The sequence below is a fragment of the Salvelinus sp. IW2-2015 genome, linkage group LG14 (assembly GCF_002910315.2).
Source record: "Salvelinus sp. IW2-2015 linkage group LG14, ASM291031v2, whole genome shotgun sequence".
NCBI classification, from domain to species: Eukaryota; Metazoa; Chordata; class Actinopteri; order Salmoniformes; family Salmonidae; genus Salvelinus; species Salvelinus sp. IW2-2015.
In genome coordinates this window covers 28,159,252-28,181,226 of record NC_036854.1, presented here as the reverse complement: position 1 = coordinate 28,181,226, position 21,975 = coordinate 28,159,252, and the positions used below count along the sequence as shown (strand labels likewise).

The following is a 21,975-nucleotide window of genomic DNA, read 5'->3' as shown; positions in this document are numbered from 1 at the left end:
AGTGTGATTTAAAATAGATTGCAATTTTTTGTCAACAATCTACACAAAATATTATGCCATGTCAAAGTGGAAGATTTTTTTTAATATATTTTTTTTAAAGACTACTTCAAATGAAAGTTGTGGCATAAGTACTCAGCTCCCTGAATCAATACATGTTAGAAACACCTTTGGCATCGATTACAGCTGTGAGTCTTCTTGGGTAAGTCTATAAGAGCTTTTCACACCTGGATTGTGGAATATTTGCCCATTACTCTTTTAAAAAACGTGGAACTCTGTCAAGATGCTGGGGATCATGGCTAAACAGCAATGGTCAGGTCTTGCCATAGATTTAAGCAAGTTTTTCTCTAGGATTTTGCCTGTGCTTAGCTCCATCCAGTTAATTTTTATCCTGAAAAACTCCCCAGTATTTGCCGATGTCAAACATACCCATACCATGATGCAGCCACCACCAAGCTTGAAAATAAAGAGGCAGACACTCACTCAGTGATGTGTTGAATTTGCCCCAAACATAAGGATTTGCATTCAGGCCAAAATGTGTGTTCTTGCACTGGCTCAATGCACACTCACTAGACTCTACCCACACACTCACTACAGAGAGTCCAACACACACACACACACCCCTACTCTGTTTATTATCATCATCCTGATTGCCTAGTCACTTTTACCCCTACCCACATGTACATAATGTATTACCTCAACTACCTCGTACCCCTGCACATTGACTCACTACCGGCACTCCTTGTATATAGTCTCATTATTACTTTGTGTGACTATTAGCTTTTTTGCAAATTTGTCTTTTTAACTTCTCTTGGGTAGGAGGCAGCATTCGGAATTTTGGATGAAAAGCATGCCCAAATTAAACTGCCAGCTACTCATCCCCAGAAGATAAGATATGCATATTATTAGTAGATTTGGATAGAAAACACTAAAGTTTCTAAAACTGTTTGATCGATTATTTACGTAAAAAATACCTAAAGTTGTATTACAAAAGTAGTTTGACATTTTTGGCAAAGTATACAAGTAACCTTAGATATTTTGTAGTCACGTTTCACAATTTGTAACCGGTGTTTTTCTGGATCAAATGCGCCAAATAAATTGACATTTTGGATATATATCGACGGAATTAATCGAACAAAAGGACCATTTGTGATGTTTATGGGACATATTGGAGTGCCAACAACAGAAGCTCGTCAAAGGTAAGGCATGAATTATATTTTTATTTCTGCGTTTTGTCACACCTGCAGGGTTGAAATATGCTTCTCTCTCTTTGTTTACAATGGTGCTATCCTCAGATAGTAGCATTGTTTGCTTTCGCCGAAAAGCCTATTTGAATTCTGACATGTTGGCTGGATTCACAACCAGTGTAGCTTTAATTTGGTATCTTTCATGTGTCATTTAATGAAAGTTTGATTTTTATAGTAATTTTTATAGTAATTAATTTGAATTTGGCGCTCTGCATTTTCTCTGGCTTTTTGCCAAGTGAGACAGTAGCGTCCCGCCTAAACTCAGATTTTTGGATATAAATTTAAATTATGGGATTTCTGTTTTGAAATTGGCGCCCTGCAGTTTCACTTGCTGTTGACGAGGTGGGACGCTATCGTCCCACATACCCTAGTGAGGTTAAAAACTGTACCTTTATTTATACAGGTTTTTCTCATTGAGAGCTCTTTTCCAAGAGAGACTTACATACACTAACACAACATGAAACAAAATCTATAAAAACACACAGAGTACAACAAAAACATTTGACGTTAAACACGAAAATCTTGACTAAAAACAGCTGGCCTAAAGACAACTACACTCTTCTATGATATATACATCAATCAACTCCACCAACAAAAGTGGATCATCAAATTTTTAAATGTTCAGGAGAGAATTCCAGGACCACGGAGCTAAGAAACCAAAACTATTTCTAACATGACGTGTTCTAATTTTTGGTACTGTTAGAAGCAAATGAGAATGGGACCGTAATGATATTGATATTTATTTACCGACCTGACTAAAAAAAGAACAGAGATAAAATGGCATTTTACCCAATATGTCCTTAGAAATTAGTGTATGCCAGTGTTTAAGCCTACGCAGTGTTTAAGCTTGGTCAATGACGACCAGCCAACAGTGCTGTAGAGATCACAATGATGTGTTAGACATTTGACACTGAATCAAGTGCTCTCAGGGTAGTGGCTGAGGCCTGCATATATACAGTGCTGTGAAAAAGTATATGCCCCCTTCCTGATTTGTAATTTTTTTGCACATTTGTCACACTTAAATGTTTCAGATCAAACAAATTTTAATAATACACAAAGATAACCCAAATAAAACACAAAATGCAGTTGTGTATTTATTAAGGGAAAAAAGCTATCTGAACCTTCATGGCCCTATGTGACAAAGTAATTGCTCCCCCCTTGTTAAATCATGAATTTCACTACCCACACCCAGGCTTGATTACTGCCAAACCCGTTGAATCAAGAAATCATTTAAATAGAACCTGTCTGACAAAGTGAAGTAGGCCAAAAGATCTCAAAAAGCAAGACATCATGCCGCGATCCAAAGAAGTTCAGGCGCAGATGAGAAACAAAGTAATTGACATCTATCAGTCTGGAAAGGGTTACAAAGCCATTTCTAAAGCTTTGGGACTCCAGCGAACCACGGTGAGAGCCATTATACACAAATGGAGAAAATTTGTAACAGTGGTGAACACTTAACTGCATTTTGTGTTTACTTGTTTAACATTTAAATTTGTTTGATCTGAAACATTTAAGTGTGACATGTGCAATAAAATAACAAATCAGGAAGGGGGCAAAAACTTTTTCACAGCACTGTATAACATCACTAAAATCTAAAACTGCCAGTAATGTACATCGTACCAGCTCCTTCCTGGCCTCAAAAGAAAAACAAGCCTTATGCCGGTAATAAAAACCTATTCTCAGCTTTGTTGGGAATGGGCTCGTAAGTAAGCATTCCACGGTAAAGTCTACACCTGTTGTATTTGGTGCATGTGGCAAATACAAAATGAATTTGATTCCTTTGCAGTATTTCTTTAGTGCCTTGTTGCATACATGTTTTTGAATACTTTTATTCTGTATATATGTATTATTCTATTCACTCTGTCACTTAGGTCATTATTGTGGAGTTACTACAATGTTGTTGATCCATCCTCAGTTCTCCCACTGAACTCTGTAGCAGTTTTAAAATTACCAATGGGATCATGGTAACATCCCTGAGCAGTTTCATTCCTGTCCTGCAGCTCAGTTCAGATGGACGATTCATGTCAACCCCTATTATTTCAGAGTCAGTCCATGTAACATGTGATTTATTAAGCCAAATGTTATTTCTGAACTAATTTAGGCTATATTTTAGTTTATTTTTTATTTGTTTATGCTAATGTTTCTTCCACTATGACATTACAGAGTATTTTGTATAGATTGGTACTCCCACTTTGTAACACAATAAAATGTGAAGAACTCCAAAGGGTCTAAATACTTTTACGAGGCACTGTATCTCATAGGGCATAGATATTTGCTAACTGGATATATCGCAGTCATTTTGACTGGGCATATTTCAGTCATTGTGATTGACTTTCTTTCAGAATTCTCAGTCTATTTCCCCAGATGCTAGGGGTTAGTGAGAGCTGATCTGACTAAGAGGAGGAGTGAGGGGGATGCTGCAGTCCAGGTAGAAAATAACCCTGCCTGGAACAAATGATGAATGACAGAGGAAGGCAGTAGGCCTAAAGGCCCCAGACACTGACTGGTTCCACAGGCTGAACTCAAGGTCGGCCATAGTAGGACCAGGCAAGTCACGTTTTACTTTGACAGATACAAGTTGTTGTTGTGCCTCTGAAATACAAGATGTCCCTGTATAAAGTCAAGGGGTGTGAATCCTTCCCGAATTATTCAGAAAGTCACCAGAGCCTTTAACTTTTTCCACATTTTGTTATGTTTCAGTATTATTCTAAAATATATGAAATAATTTTTTACCCACTCAATCTACACACAATACCCCATAATGACAAAGCAAAAACAGGTTAATACATTTTTGCAAATTGTATAAAAAAATTAATATATATATATATATATTGAAATACCTTATTTACACAAGTATTCAGACCCTTTGCTATGAGACACGAAATTGKGCTCAGGTGCATCCTGTTTCCATCGATCATCCTTGACGTTTCTACAACTTGGAGTCCACCTGTAGTAAATTAATTTGATTGGACATGATTTGGAAATGTGCACACACTTGTCTATATAATAGGTCCCACAGTTGACAGGGCATGTCAGAGCAAAAACCAAGCCATGAGGTCGAAGGAATTGTCCGTAGAGCTCCGAGAGAGGATTGTGTGGAGGCCAGATCTGTGGAAGGGTACCAAAACATTTCTGCAGCATTGAAGGTCCCCAAGAACAGTGGCCTCCATCATTCTTAAATGGAAGAAGTTTGGAACCACCAAGAGTCTTCCAAGAGCTGTCTGCTCGGCCAAATTGAGCAATCGGGGGAGAAGGGCCTTGCTCAGAGAGGTAACCAAGAACCCGATGGTCACTCTGACAGAGCTCCAGAGTTCATCTGTGGAGATGGGACAAACTTCCAGAAGGACAACCATCTCTGCAGCACTCCACCAATCAGGCCTTTATGGTAGAGTGGCTAGGCGGAAGCCACTCCTTAGTACAAAGCACATGACAGCCCGCTTGGAGTTTGCCAAAAGGTACCTAAAGGACTCAGACCATGAGAAACAAGATTCTCTGGTCTGATGAAACCAAGACTGAATTCTTTGGCCTGAATGCCAAGCGTCACGTCTGGAGGAAACCTGGCACCATCCCTACGGTGAAGCATGGTGGTGGCAGCATTATGCTGTGGGGATGTTTTTCAGCGGCAGGGACTGAGACCAGTCAGGGTCGAGGAAAAGATGAATAACCTGCTCCAAAGCGCTCAGGACCTCAGACTAGTGCCACGGTTCACCTTCCAACACGACAACAACCCTAAGTACACAGCCAAGACAACGCAGGAGTGGCTTCAGGACAAGTCTCTGACTGTCCTTGAGTAGACCAGCCAGAGCCCAGACTTGAACCTGTTCTAACATCTCTGGAGAGACCTGAAAATAGCTGTGRAGTGACACTCCACATCCAACCTGACAGAGCTTGAGAGGATCTGCAGAGAAGAATGAGCGAAACTCCAAATATAGGTGTACCAAGCTTGTAGCATCATACCCAAGAAGACTTGAGGCTGTAATCACTGCCAAAGGTGCTTCAACAAAGTACTGAGTAAAGGGTCTGAATACTTATGTAAAATGTGATTTTAGTCGTTTAATTTTGATACATTTGCAAAAAAAAATCTAAAAACCTGTTTATGCTTTGTCATTATGGAGTGTTGTGTGTAGATTGATGGGTGGGGGGGAAACAATATAATCAATTTTAGAATAAGGCTGTAATGTAACAAAATGTGGAAAAAGTGAAGGGGTCTGAATACTTTCCCGAATGCACAGTAGTGAATGTGTGTGGGAGTGTCAATGTAGTGTGAGTGAGTAGGGCAAGGATGGGCGTGGGAGCCACAAAAAATCTTAACACCATCGCAATCTTAACACCATCGCAGTTGCTCGCAAGTCTGCGTATCCACATGTGCATACAACACCACTTTGCAAAACATTTTAGCAGACCCCTCGACAGCAGAGAAATCATTTTTTTGTTAATTCTGTGCAATTCTACAAAATTTTGCCATGTTGTGTAGAAGATTTTATAAACACATGTCCGGCAATTCTACTCATTTTGCCATAGGGTGGAGTGAAATGTGTGCCGTTTTAATATGATATCTGAGACTAACAAAATCAATGGGGGCCCCCCAGACGGTAATTTGACCGTGATCACTAAGTTTAGATAGATTGGTAACTTAGTGTAGCGGTCAGCTAAAATATTTTTGCTTACATGGGCTAATAGTGACTATCAGTGACTGACATAAGTGAAAAACTGATGAAGCACAACCAAATTTCAAAATTGCACCTTGTGTAATCACCTTGTGAGTTGAGACCCTAAGTAAAAAAAAATATATATWTTTTTTTAATTCAGTTGCTCATCCCTGGTCTAGTGAGTGTGCATGCGTATGGTCAGTCAGTGCAAGATTGGGTACCGTTATCTGCACAGACTAACTAATTGACCATTAATGGCTTGGAGGTAGAAGCGATCTCTGAGCCTGTTGGCCTGAGAGCTGATGCTCTGGTACAATTTGCTGGATGGTAGCAGAGGGAACAGTCTATGGCTTGAGTGGCTGGAGTCTTTGGCAATTTTTCTGACCTTCCTCTGACATTTCCAACCAACACCACAGTTCTCACTCAATACTGTGCTGATGCTGAGATTCTGTTCTATTAGATTCTTCAGGAGCTCTAGAACAAAATATTTATTTGGTCTAGACATGGTATTCCTGAAGATATTTATATTTTATATCTCTTCTCCAGTTTAGTTCAATTATACCTTCTGGTAACCTGCCTTACCCAATGTAATACGGAACCGCTATTATTTTAAATTTTTAGACCTATAGCAAGAACCACCTAGCCATCAGAAGCTAACCAGCTAATTAGCTACAAGCTATTTAGTCACTGTTAGCCACTGCTAGCGGCCTTTATCTTCTGCACAGCCCTGTTTAAAATATATATATATATTTTTAGCCTGGATAATACTCGCCAGCCTACCAGTAACGGACTGTCTCTCCACTACAACACCGGATTCCTGCCGTAATCCCTGGACCATTACTCCTGATCTTCACAGCTAGCTAAATCTATTTAGTCTCAAATAAATAATGAAACATGTTCAATTTGGTTTAAATAATGAAAGAAACAGTGGGAGAAGTAAAAGTGCAATATGTGCCATGTAAAAAAGCTAACACTTATATTCCTTGCTCAGAACTTGAACACATGAAAGCTGGTGGTTCCTTTTAACATAAGTCTTTAATATTCCCAGTTAAGAAGTTTTAGGTTGTAGTTATTATAGGCATTGTAGGACTATTTCTCTCTCTACCATTTGTATTTCATATTTGACTATTGGATGTTCTTATAAGCACTATAGTATTGCCAGCCTAATCTCGGGAGTTGATAGGCTTGAAGTAAAAAACAGCACTGTGCTTCAAGCATTGCTAAGAGCTGCTGGCAAACGCAGGAAAGTTTGAATGAATGCTTACGAGCCTGCTGCTGCCTACCACCTCTTAGTCAGGCTGCTCTTTCAAATATCAAATCATAGACTTAATTATAATATACACACAGAAATACGAGCGTTAGGTTATTAATATGGTAAAATCCAGAAACTAGCACGAGTTATCTGTGGTTCCTCATATGTAAGACAACAGTTGATGACAGTGTTGTTGTTAGAAAGATATATAATTGGATGTAATGTATTTTTATTGTGGCTGTATAAAGGCCCTTACCTGCCCGGGGCCTACGGGTGCAAATTAGCTTATGGCTAAACCCGGCAAATTTACATGGATGTTGCATTATTGATGTTGATTAATGTGCATTGTCCCCTATAAATGAATAAAACAAACTGCCTGATATGGTAGTGCTGGATGGCACGGATCTCAGCCCCAGTGATGTACTTGGCTGTCCGCACCATCCTCTGGAACTCTTTTGGGGTCAACGGCAGTAAATTTCAAATACCAAGCGGTGATGCAGCCAGTTAAGATTTTTTTGAGGATCCGAGGGCCCATGCCAAATCTTTTCAGCCTCCTGAGGGGCAAGAGGTGCTGCTGTGCCCTCTTCACGACAGTGTTGGTGTGTGTTTACCATGTTAAGTCCTTAGTGATGTGGACGCCAAGGAACATGAAGCTCTGGCCCGCTCGATAGGGGCGTGCTCTGCCCTCATTCTTTTATAGTCCAATATTAGTATCTAACGGATATGGGCAATTTTCTGGATATGATGAGAGTATTTTTTGTAATTATTTCTGACCTAAAATAAATATAAATAATTGTGTGCCACGCATCTTTCAATTAGTCATGTGCGAGGTTCTACATGGTCTAAATAAGTCAACTGGCTAGTTTGCCTGTCTAAAGAGAAGAGGCGGGCTGTACGTTGTTCAAATCAAATTTTATTGGTCACATACGTGTTTAGCAGATGTTATTGCGGCTGTAGCGAAATGCTTCTAGTTCCGACAGTGCAGCAATAATTAACAATTTCACAACAAATACCTAATACACACAAATCTAAGTAAAGAAATGGAATTAAGAATATACAAATATAAGGACGAGAACCTGCTGCTCTGATTGGATAGAGTGAAGCTGCATTTCTCTGTCCAATAGCTTCATCATTTCGCGCTCCTCCGAATCTGCAGTGAGAACGTGCAGGGAGGTATTTTGCTAATCTATTTAGGCATATTAAAAACACATTTTCCAATCACGAGTATTAGCTGATCTGATTATCAACTGTCAATTTACAGATACGATTACTAGTAGGGATGCACGATATATCGGTGAATATCGTATAAATCAGCCGATATTAGCTAAAAATGCAAACATCGGTATCAGCCGATGTCTAGTTTAACGCCCGATGTGCAAAACCGATGTCAAAGCTGACATGCATACCTATATAACGAAGGTACATGATGCACGCTATACGTGCAACACAGCATTCCTAAACTAGCCCACTATGTCTGCTGTGTGGATGGAGCAGTCAAGTCAAAATTTCAGCGAGACAACTCAAAGGCGAAATCCATTAAAGCCAAGATAATGGACTTCATTGCCCTTGACAATCAACCGTTCTCTGTCGTGGGTGATGTGGCTTTCGCCGACTGGTCGAGCCCCGGTTAACACAACCAAGTGCGCTATTTTACCGATGTTGCACAACAATAGCGTCACTGCCATTAGCTTCACGACATACATACTTTGGAACACTGTTTGAGCCTTTGCGTGTCAAAAGATAGTGGCACTGTCAAAGCTGTACAAAAAAGTCTGCAAACACCAGCCATGAACGATGTGCTTACAATACAGCGTTGGTAATAACGCATTATTTGTTCGACCGCAACTTCTGGGGTAGCTAGCTTTAGCTTGGTACCTAGCTAACACCAATATGACCAGTAAAAACTGCAGTCATTTTCATTATTTTTAGGAATCCTTGAGAGTAAGTATAAGCTAGGTAGCCACTTGTTATTCACATATTGAAATTATTTTCATGAACTGAAGTTCAAATAGCTAGCCAGCTACTTAACCCTGTTGCCCAAAGCTAACGTTATAAGCAGCCAGCTAGCGTCATCTGGCTAGCAAGCTCGACTGGACCGGGTTGTGAAGCTAGCTACAATAAGGATTAGGCACAATACTGGAATTTGGGGTTGCAAATTAATACAAATATTGAAATGATTCAAAAAATGTATTTTGAAGGCTACCCGAAAGTCCACTATTGTGGCTAATCCTTATTGTGGGTAGCTTCACATGGACGGGTCTGACCACCATTAATAGAATAAGAACCGTCTTATAAATTAGGGTTATTTTAGATGAAACCTAGCAATACAGTTAGCTAGCTAACTATAGCTACTGAAACAGATTTGGTTGTGTTATTTGACACGTCAAATAGTGTTATTTCACATGTATCTTTTTTGACATGCAAAGACCCAAACGGCGTTCCATAGAAATCCTGGTTAAGAATGAAGACACATGCACATTTGTGGCCTGCTGGAGGTCATTTTGCAGGGCTCTGGCAGTGCTCCTCCTTGCACAAAGGCGGAGGTAGCGGTCCTGCTGCTGGGTTGTTGCCCTCCTACGGCCTCCCCACGTCTCCTGATGTACTGGCCTGTCTCCTGGTAGCGCCTCCATGCTCTGGACACTACGCTGACAGACACAGCAAACCTTCTTGCCACAGCTTGCATTGATGTGCCATCCTGGATGAGCTGCACTACCTGAGCCACTTGTGTGGGTTGTAGACTCCGTCTCATGCTACCACTAGAGTGAAAGCACGCCAGCATTCAAAAGTGACCAAAACATCAGCCAGGAAGCATAGGAACTGAGAAGTGGTCTGTGGTCACCACCTGCAGAACCACTCCTTTATTGGGGGTGTCTTGCTAATTGCCTATAATTTCCACCTTTTGTCTATTCCATTTGCACACCAGCATGTGAAATTTATTGTCAATCAGTGTTGCTTCCTAAGTGGACAGTTTGATTTCACAAGAAGTGTGATTGACTTGGAGTTACATTGTGTTGTTTAAGTGTTCCCTTTATTTTTTTGAGCAGTGTAATATATACAGTGGGGAGAACAAGTATTTGATAACTGCAGATTTGCAAGTTTCCTACTACAAAGCATGTAGAGGTCTGTAATTTATCATAGGTACACTTCACTGTGGAGCGAATCTAAAAAAAATCCATGAAAATCCATTGTATGATTTTTAACTAATTAATTTGCATTTTATGCATGACATAAGATTTGACTACCTACCAACCAGTAAGAATTCCGCTCTCACAGACCTGTTAGTTTTTCTTTAAGAAGCCCTCCTGTTCTCCACTCATTCCTGTATTAACTGCACCTGTTTGAACTCGTTACCTGTATAAAAGACACCTGTCCACACACTCAATCAAACAGACTCCAACCTCTCCACAATGGCCAAGACCAGAGAGCTGTGTAAGGACATCAGGGATAAAATTGTAGACCTGCACAAGGCTGGGATGGGCTACAGGACAATAGGCAAGCAGCTTGGGAGAAGGCAACAACTGTTGGCGCAATTATTAGAAAATGGAAGAAGTTGAAGATGACGGTCAATCACCCTCGGTCTGGGGCTCCATGCAAGATCTCACCTCGTGGGGCATCAATGATCATGAGGAAGGTGAGGGATCAGCCCAGAACTACCCGGCAGGACCTGGTCAATGACCTGAAGAGAGCTGGGACCACAGTCTAAAAGAAAACCATTAGTAACACACTACGCCGTCATGGATTAAAATCCTGCAGTGTACACAAGGTCCCCCTGCTCAAGCCAGCGCATGTCCAGGCCCGTCTGAAGTTTGCCAATGACCATCTGGATGATCCAGAGGAGGAATGGGAGAAGGTCATGTGGTCTGATGAGACAAAAATAGAGCTTTTTGGTCTAAACTCCACTCGCCGTGTTTGGAAGAAGAAGAAGGTGAGTCACCGAACCCACCCCATCCCAACCGTGAAGCATGGAGGTGGAAACATCATTCTTTGGGGATGCTTTTCTGCAAAGGGACAGGACGACTGCACCGTATTGAGGGGAGGATGGATGGGGCATGTATCGCGAGATCTTGGCCAACAACCTCCTTCCCTCAGTAAGAGCATTGAAGATGGGTCGTAGCATTCGACTTCCGGCGCCGAAAAGAGATGGCCGCCTCGCTTCGCGTTCCTTGGAAAATATGCAGTATTTTGTTTTTTTACGTGTTATTTCTTACATCGGTACCCCAGGTAATCTTAGGTTTCATTACATACAGTCGGGAGGAACTACTGAATATACGATTAACGTCAACTCATCATGTTCCTACCAGGAATATGACTTTCCCGAAACGGATCCAGTGTTTTGCCTTCCACCCAATACAATGGATCTGATCCCAGCCGCGACCCTGTGCGACGCCGAAAAAGGGGCAAACGAGGCGGTCTCGTGGTCAGGCTTCGGAGACGGGCACATCGCGCTCCACTCCCTAGCATACTACTCGCCAATGTCCAGTCTCTTGACAATAGGTTGATGAAATCCGAGCACGGGTAGCATTCCAGAGAGACATCAGGGATTGCAACGTGCTCTGCTTCACAGAAACATGGCTAACTCAAGGGACGCTAACGGAGTCGGTGCAGCCAGCTGGTTTCTTCATGCATCGCGCCGACAGAAACAAACATCTTTCCGGTAAGAAGAGGGGCGGGGGGGTATGCCTTATGATTAACGAGAAGTGGTGTGATCATCATAACAACACACAGGAACTCAAGTCATTCTGTTCACCTGATCTAGAACTCCTCACAATCAAATGTCGACCGCATTATCTACCAAGGGAATTCTCTTCAATCATAATCACAGCCGTATATATTCCCCCCCAAGCAGACACATCGATGGCCCTGAACGAACTTTATCTGACTCTTGTAAACTGGAAACCACAACACCTGAGGCTGCATTCATCGTAGCTGGGGATTTTAACAAGGTAATCTAAAAACAAAACTCCCTAAATTCTATCAGCATATCGATTGTGCTACCAGGGCTGGAAAAACCTAGACCATTGTTATACTAATTTCCGCGACGCTTATAAGGCCCTCCCCCGCCCCCTTTCGGAAAAGCTGACCACGACTCCATTTTGTTTGATCCCAGCCTACAAACAGAAACTCAAACAACAAGCTCCCGCGCTCAGGTCTGTTCAACGCTGGTCCGACCAATCTGAATCCACGCTTCAAGACTGCTTCGCATCACGCGGATTGGAATATGTTCCGCATCGCGTCAACACAAGACGAATATACGTGAGGCTGAGCGAGTTCATAGGAAGTGCATTGACGAGCGTCCCACAGCAACGATAAAAACATTCCCAAACAGAAACCGTGGATTGACGGCAGCATCGCGTGAAACTGAAAGCGCGAACCTGCTTTAACCAGGGCAAGTGAGGAAGCATGACCGATACTACAAAGGTAGCATATTCTCTCCGCAAGGCAATCAAACAGGCTAAGTCTCAGTACAGAGACAAAATCGAGTCGCAATTCACAGCTCAGACACAAGAGGTATGTGGCAGGGTCTACAGTCAATCACGGATTACAAAAAGAAAACCAGCCCGTCGCGGACCAGGATGTCTTGCTCCCAGACAGACTAAACAACTTTTTTTGCCCGCTTTGAGGACAATACAGTGCCACTGACACGGCCCCCTACCAAAACCTGCGGCTCTCCTTCACTGCAGCCGAGGTGAGTAAAACATTTAAACGTGTTAACCCTCGCAAGGCTGCAGGCCCAGACGGCATTCCCAGCCGCGTCCTCAGAGCATGCGCAGACCAGCTGGCTGGTGTGTTTACGGACATATTCAATCAATCCTTATCCCAGTCTGCTGTTCCCACATGCTTCAAGAGGGCCACCATTGTTCCTGTTCCCAAGAAAGCTAAGGTAACTGAGCTAAACGACTACCGCCCCGTAGCACTCACTTCCGTCATCATGAAGTTGCTTTGAGAGACTAGTCAAGGACCATATCACCTCCACCCTACCGGACACCCTAGACCCATCCAATTTGCTTACCGACCCAATAGGTCCACAGACGACGCAATCGCAACCACACTGCACACTGCCCTAAACCCATCTGGACAAGAGAATACCCATGTGAGAATGCTGTTCATCGATTACAGCTCAGCATTTTACACCATAGTACCCTCCAAACTCGTCATCAAGCTCGAGACCCTGGGTCTCGACCCCGCCCTGTGCAACTGGGTCCTGGACTTCCTGACGGGCCGCCCCCAGGTGGTGAGGGTAGGTAACAACATCTCCACCCCGCTGATCCTCAACACTGGGGCCCCACAAGGGTGCGTTCTGAGCCCTCTCCTGTACTCCCTGTTCACCCACGACTGCGTGGCCATGCACGCCTCCAACTCAATCATCAAGTTTGCGGATGACACTACTGTGGTAGGCTTGATTACCAACAACGACGAGACGGCCTACAGGGAGGAGGTGAGGGCCCTCGGAGTGTGGTGTAGGAAAATAACCTCACACTCAACGTCAACAAAACAAAGGAGATGATTGTGGACTTCAGGAAACAGCAGAGGAGCACCCCCCTATCCACATCGACGTGTCAGTAGTGGAGAAGGTGGAAAGTTTTAAAGTTCCTCGGTGTACACATCACGACAAACTGAATTGGTCCACCCACACAGACAGCGTTGTGAAGAAGGCGCAGCAGCGCCTCTTCAACCTCAGGAGGCTGAAGAAATTCGGCTTGTCACAAAAGCACTCACAAACTTCTACAGATGCACAATCGAGAGCATCCTGTCGGGCTGTATCACGCCTGGTACGGCAACTGCCTCGCCCACAACCGTAAGGCTCTCCAGAGGGTAGTGAGGTCTGCAGAACGCATCACCAGGGGCAAACTACCTGCCCTCCAGGACACCTACACCACCCGATGTCACAGGAAGGCCATAAAGATCATCAAGGACAACAACCACCCAAGCCACTGCCTGTTCACCCCGCTATCATCCAGAAGGCGAGGTCAGTACAGGTGCATCAAAGCAGGGACCGAGAGACTGAAAAACAGCTTCTATCTCAAGGCCATCAGACTGTTAAACAGCCACCACTAACATTTAGCGGCCGCTGCCAACATACTGACTCAACTCCAGCCACTTTAAAAAATGGGAATTGATGGAAATTATGTAAAAATGTACCACTAGCCACTTTAAACAATGCCACTTAATACAATGTTTACATACCCTACATTACCCATCTCATATGTAATACTGTACTCTATATCATCTACTGCATCTTGCCATCTTTATGTAATACATGTACCACTAGCCACTTTAAACTATGCACTTTATGTTTACATACCCTACAGTACTCATCTCATATGTATATACCGTACTCTATACCATCTACTGCATCTGCCATGCCGTTCTGTACCACCACTCATTCATATATCTTTATGTACATATTCTTTATCCCTTTCACCTTGTGTGTGTGTGTAAGGTAGTAGTTGTGGAATTGTTAGGTTAGATTACTGTTGGTTATTACTGCATTGTCGGAACTAGAAGCACAAGCATTTCGCTACACTCGCATTAACATCTGCTAACCATGTGTATGTGACTAATAAAATTTGATTTGATTTGATTTGATTAGCTGGGTCTTCCAGCATGACAACGACCCGAAACACACAGCCAGGGCAACTAAGGAGTGGCTCCGTAAGAAGCATCTCAAGGTCCTGGAGTGGCCTAGCCAGTCTCCAGATCTGAACCCAATAGAAAATTTTGGAGGGAGCTGAAAGTCCGTATTGCCAGCGACAGCCCCAAAACCTGAAGGATCTGGAGAAGGTCTGTATGGAGGAGTGGGCCAAAATCCCTGCTGCAGTGTGTGCAAACCTGGTCAAGAACTACAGGAAACATATGATCTCTGTAATTGCAAACAAAGGTTTCTGTACCAAATATTAAGTTCTGCTTTTCTGATGTATCAAATACTTATGTCATGCAATAAAATGCAAATTAATTACTTAAAAATCATACAATGTGATTTTCTGGATTTTTGTTTTAGATTGTCTCTCACAGTTGAAGTGTACCTATGATCAAAATTACAGACCTCTACATGCTTTGTAAGTAGGAAAACCTGCAAAATCGGAGTGTATCAAATACTTGTTTCCCCACTGTATATTATATATAATATAAGTATATATAAAACAGTGGAGGCTGCTGATGAGGGGCGGACGGCTCATAATAATGGCTGGAACGGCGTGAATGGAACGGAAACCATGTATTTGATAACACTTCACTTATTCGGCTCCAGCCATTACCACGAGCCCGTCCTCCCCAATTAAGATGCTTCATCTTCATCAGTATAAAGGCAAGGTAGTTTGTGCTGTTAAATAGCTACAACCCTACCTATTTAGGTTGCTGGCGAAGGTTGCTCTGTCGAATACCTTTTGTAATAGCCCTACATTACTGCAGACAGTGCTCTGTTAACCAGAATAACAGTCACTCATCCTAGTCAATTCGATATTTTAAAACTGGGTGGTTCGAGCCCTGAATGCTGATTGGCTGAAAGCCATGGTATATCAGACCATATACCACGGGTATGACAAAACATTTATTTTCACATTGGTAACCAGTTTATAATAGCAATAAGGCACCTCGGGAGTTTGTGGAAGATGGCCAATATACCCAGGCACTCCGCGTTGGGCTGTATCCAGGCATTCCGCGTTGCATCACGGGTACGAACATCCCTTAGCCCTGGTATATTGGCCATATACCACACCTCCTCGGACCTTATTGCTTAATGGCACCACACTGTCGGTTACCATTCAACACTTCTGAATGAAGCAGTTAAGCAGAACCATTAGCCTACCATTTATAAATCCCCTTGACCCTATCTAGGATTTCTTTAGCCAATATGGCTTCTTCACAGATGGGCTCCTCCATCACGGGTTCCTCCATCAGGGCAGATGAAGTGGGATCCATGATGAGAACTCCTTGATTTCCCCCAGTTTCTAACAAATCCCCCCTGCCTGAATGAAGCGTAGAGTGACCACTTGGACAGCTGGAACTCGATACTGGCCAAACTAGCCCAGGGGACTCTTTTTTAGAGCCGTCAAACAAATATGGGGAGGACATGCCGTGTGTGTGTGACACTAATCTGCCATAGTCAGATAGGACACAAGAGGGACTGTGCAGAACAAGGTACGCACAAAGACATTGCAGCAGAGTTGGCACTTGTCCAAACACAGACAACATGACAGTTGCCTGTCAGTTGGTCTTTAGAGAGGATCTGGTGCAGAGGTTGAAATTCTCTTGAATTTGAGCACATTGCACTACAGCATTTAGAAATAGTTGTACAGTAAAAAAAATTGTGTAAAGTTGCAGCTCATGACTAGGCTGACACACCCATTCTGGTGCTATACGGGCACTACCATCTTCTCACTAGATGGGTGGAGTAGTGTTTAATCGGCTTACAAACTTCCAACCATTTAACCTAGTCTAAATATGTTGATACCATACCTTAACGGAAGACACTGTGCAATACATGGCACTCTCTCGACTGCTTCCAACAATGGGGCACGCAATATGCTAGTTGCCATGATACAGAAGCCATCAATGCAATTTGAAACGTCACACTCATCATTACACACGCAGTGTACACAACATATTGAGCTGCACCACGTTTTGCCCTCAGAACAGCCTCAATTTGTCAGTGCATGGACTCTACAAGGTGTCGAAAGCATTCCAACGGGATTTGGTCTTTTTATTAGGATCCCTATTAGCTGTTGCGAAAACAGCAGCTACTCTTCCTGAGGTCCACACAAAACATGAAATAATACAGAACATTAATATACAAAAATAGCTCAAGGACAGAACTACATCAATTAAAAAAAGGCCCACATAGTCTATATATTAATACACACAAACTATCTAGGTCAAATAAGGGAGAGGTGTTCTGCCATGTGGCGTTGCTTTATCTGTTTAAAAAAAAAACAGGTTTGCTGTTTATTTGAGCAATATGATAAGGAACAGAGTTTGTTCTGGATTTGGGGACTGTGAAAAGAACCCTGGTGGCATGTCTGGTTGGGTAAGTGTGTGTCAGAGCTGTGTGTAAGTTGACTATGTAAATAATTTGGGATTCAACACATTAATGGTTCTAATAAAAAGCTGTGATGCAGTCAGTCTCTCCTCAACTCTTAGCCAAGAGAGACTGGCATGAATAGTATTTATATTAGCCCTCTGATTACAATGAAGAGCAAGATGTGCCGCACTTAACTAAGTCTTTGCTTGCACATGGCTGGACAATTATCAAGATAATACAAAAGTAGACCCTGCAGGACTTGATTTTTGGAGTGTGGTGTCAAAAAAGCAGAACATCTCTTTATTACAGTCAGACCTCTCCCCAGCTTTACAACCACTGAATCTATACGTTTTGACCATGACAGTTTACAATCTAAGGTAACACCAAGAAATGTAGTCCCCTCAACTTGTTCAACAGCCACACCATTCATTACCAGATTCAACTGAGGTCTAGAACTTAGGGAATGAGATTTGCACCAAATACAATGCTCTTAGTTTTAGAGATGTTCAGGACCAGTTTTATTACTGGCCACCCATTCCAAAACAGACTGTAACTCTTTGTTAAGGGTTTCAGTGACATCATTAGCTGTAGTTGTAGAGGCATATATGGGATTCTGTCCCATGTTGACTCCAATGATGCCCACAGTTGTCAAGTTGGCTAGATGTCCTTTGGGTGGTGGACCATTCTTGATAGACGCGGGAAACTGTTGAGCGTGGAAAAACCCAGCAGCATTGCAGCTCTTGACACACATGCCTGGCACCTACTACCATACCCCATTCAAAGGCACTTACATTTACATTTACGTCATTTAGCAGACGCTCTTATCCAGAGCGACTTACAAATTGGACTTCAATCTTTTGTCTTGCCCATTGAAGTAGATTTAACAAGTGACATCAATAAGGGATCATAGCTTTCACCTGGATTCACCTGGTTAGTCTGTCATGGAAAGAGTTCCTGACGTTTTGTACACAGTGTATTTCAGCCATCATGACTGAAGACTATAACGACTTCCTCTAAGGCCATTGGCTAATCTTCATGTGTTTATAAAAATATAAAGGTTATCGGCTAATCATAATTTGTGTTAACTTAATAATCATCATCCTCTTTTTCAATAGGCGAGTGCATCAGAGTAGTAGGTCCATAAATGGCAGCCAAAGATCTCGGCAACAATCTGTCTAACAAAGGATGTTACAGGGCATGGACCATGAAGATTAACAACTGTCATGCATACACACGCACGCACACCTGCAATATTTTTCTGTGGTTGATGTTGCCTTGGCAGTTGTGACACCCTAGTGTAGATTCAGTGTCTCTTTCCCAATACCAGCACAAACAACCCATTGAGTTCACAGCACTGCAAACAGGGCCAAGCATTAGTAGGCTATGCCTTCCAATCAGATATTACAATCACAGTGCATGTTGACTTTTTATAATAGCACCACATGCACTGCAGTGCAACAGGCAACTTCCCATGTCTTTGCACTTCTGATTGAAATCCACTTATAGTGGGAAATACTTGCTAAAAACTTAGCCAGTTTGTGCAATGAAAACACAATTAAAATCCATGCATTGACAGTTCCTTGTTATAAGTAACTATTATCCACCAGTCACAACACAGGACACTTTTCACTAGTTTAGACTCAGTCCTCAATTAAGACACTCTTATTCTAAGATAATTTAAGAGTAGGCTAATAGTGTGAAAAATGTTATGCAACCCTTTAATGACACAAAATCCATGAAACAGTTATCTGAAAAAAAAAGAAAAAAAAACGTCTATGCCAGGGATGGTCTGGATGAATGACATGGTGTGCACTGGGAATATGGAATAATTTGATGACCATTCCCCACAGGCCAACATAGCATCATTCACATTCATCGTCATTTGAGAAGAGAGAAACACGAAGCCTAAACCAACAACAGAAGACAAATAACTCAACGTATAAACTCCCTTCTAAATGTACTGAAGACATTAACTAACCCGCTGACACAGTGGACAACAGTGAACGTTAGTAGCGGGGCTACATTGTATCATTGTAACAGTACCTAGTTGCTACATTGTATCATTGTAACAGTACATGTTGCTACATTGTACCATTTTAAAATAGATTCTGCCCAATTGGCTCGAGGAAAGAACATTATCAAATACATTATTCTTTGCCTGGTGGTCGTGCAGTTGCATAACTGGCAAATACATATTTAACTAGCTAGACTTGCACAATCATTTAGCGCACGAGCTATGCTGTTAGCTAGTTAGCATTGGGAAGGGTACTGACCTTTTTTGGCTTGGTTTCTGAAATTCTTCCTCGGAGCCATTGTAAGTGCACTGATGCTGACTGTTCAAATAATTGGCCTGTAAACTCCCTTCTTGTTCCCTAAATTAATTTCTGATACCACCTTGATAGAGATAGCTTCCTATTACCTACTATTCCAACAAAATAATCATGTCCTCATGGATACTGACTGACAAGCTAAAGTCCATGGTAACCAGTTTACTATTGAGTGATCTTAAATTCCGCCAGTCCACGACAGGGAATGAAAGATGGGCGGAGTTTTCGGCAGATCATTTTTTGTTGTAATTCAACCGCTTGGACCACTACTTGTTGGGAGTGCCCAGAGATTTCCGCCCTGCAGTTTTGATAACAGCGAAAACGTGGCAAAGTGTCCCCTGTCTATCGCGACATCTTCACGTAACATAAACATCAAAGGGGTTTAGGTGGCTGCTGAGTGGACCTGGAAGGGACAGAGAGGGCTATATAATATCCAACCTGAGACAGGCGGGGATTTCTCTGCCTGGGTCCCTGATGGGGATGCCTGCAGTATCTTCTGGGGGGTTAAATCCAGTTATGTATTTAAACTCTGGATTGTAAAATGCTATGTATTGGCCAGTGAGAGGCTATGAAGCCACCGATCGGCCATATTGCCACTCCCCAGAAGGAGCAGTCCTTCATGGGAATAAATGGAATTCTACAGTATTTCAATTAAATGTATTTTTGTATTGTTTGTTGTAGTGGGGACAGTAAAAGTAGAACTTTCAAAAATAGTTATGTTTATCTCACATAATATAATTTAAACGTATGCATTAAGGTGTAGGCTTGGGCGGTATCCAGATGTTCATATTGTCATACCGGGATTTACGGTATTCCCAGCAAAGCACACAAGGGGCGCTAAAAATGCAAGAAAAGCCCACTGGGCCTCTATTACCAGAATGCCAACAAAATTATCACTAACTAAAAGCGAAATCACAGATGCTGTTAGCTAAAGGCTAACGAGCGAGAACGAACATGAACTAATTGCTAAGACAAGCACATCCAGCTCATAAAGTTATACAAGCATAGCTAGTAGCTACCAAATGTCATTTTCGGCGAGTGTTGACATTTATAAGCGACAGTGAACGAGAGAAATTGTGCAAATGAACAAAGTTGTGATGCATGCTTTTCTGAAGAAAGAGCAGCATGTGTACACGGACCAGATGGGAAAAGAACGGAGACAAAAAATCTAAACGCTAGTAGGAAGCACAATAAAAACAAAAGACAGCTGTACAGATACCTCATCCAGAGCTCTTTGACTTCTGGAAGAAAGCAATTATGAGATATCTGATGGCAAACATTTATTAGTGAATTGCATACAAGTGTAACTTCATCAACTCGTGCGCCACACAACACTCACTGATAGAACGCTATGGCCTCACCAGCATGCGTTCTCTTATTGTGCTATTTACAAACAAACACGTGACTGGCTCAACTGTTCTGGGGAACTACGGTAAACGTAATAATTTAAAATAATTTGACAGATGAAATGAACGCAATCTTCTAAGGTTTTGCACAAGTTGATTGCAGGTAATAACTAAACATGTCTCAAAATATTCACATTTATTGAAAAACTTCAAAATTAAGTTTTGATGGTATTTAAAGTATAGAACAACCTTCCTGTGGCTTTTTCCAAATACCCCTGGTATACAGTATACCGCCCAAGCCTATTAAGTTATCTGTAATAGAATAAACATGGCAAAAACAAATGTAGATGTTAAAAAATGCATTTCTATAGCTTCCAAAATATTTTCTACATTGATGGGGGAGTGCCAAGATGGAGCCACGTTGGCTTCAAAACAGCTCCCCGTTTGTCATCTAGTGTATATATAAATAATTGGTGGTCAGATCTAACCATGCAGGGTTCCCCAATTGGCTGCCGTGGCCCCAATTTCAAATATTATATCTGTTTGCTTGACAGCTTCTTGCTGTCAATTTGCAGTCTACAAATTATTTGTAATTATGTTCAGGTCCCCTGACCATCCGTTCAAGAAATAAATCGTCCCACGGCTGATTCTAGTTGATCCCTGATGGGCTCCCTGGAAACAATCTGGAGATATAGATCAAGAGAGCTTCAGGGATGACTATACAATTGCAAGAAATGTCTTATATATACACATACTGTATAGTTGAGCATTTACACATACTTGCAGATGTACAGACCCACAGTTGACAGAGCTCAGACCATGACAACTGCACTCCTGCTTCCAGCAGCATTTGTATTCCATGACAAATATCATATTCCACATTGCAAGTGGTAGCCTTTTGTGTACTGGAATTCGGCAATGTGATTTCTGATCTTAAGTCTCTGATCAATGCAATTCATCTTCCTCTGAAATTCAAAAGCATGTTATTCTCATTGTCATGTTGCCTAATTTATTAAGCGCTTATGCACCCACAACATATATTAAATTACAATCAGCACTTCGATAAGCGATTGTGGATACAGAGGCATATAATTCTTTAGTAGCTTTTTTTAATGTAGAGATTATTCAACAACCAAAGT

General features: G+C 42.0%; 1 protein-coding gene across 7 annotated transcripts in view; it reads right to left on the bottom strand.

Moving 5' to 3' along the window:
• LOC111972783 (aspartyl/asparaginyl beta-hydroxylase) overlaps positions 1-19,664 on the bottom strand; it is a 57,325-nt gene extending 37,661 nt beyond the window's left edge. For 5 of the 7 annotated variants that reach the window (XM_023999857.2, XM_023999859.2, XM_023999860.2 and 2 more), the window contains exon 1: positions 19,437-19,567. In XM_023999857.2, the coding sequence (XP_023855625.1) occupies positions 19,437-19,476 (40 nt within the window). In that variant the 5' untranslated portion in view covers positions 19,477-19,567. Of the gene's footprint in view, positions 1-19,436 lie in introns of all 7 variants that reach the window. The other 2 variants (XM_023999858.2, XM_070446621.1) reach the window with 1 other exon arrangement.
• Positions 19,665-21,975: the final 2,311 nt, after the last annotated feature.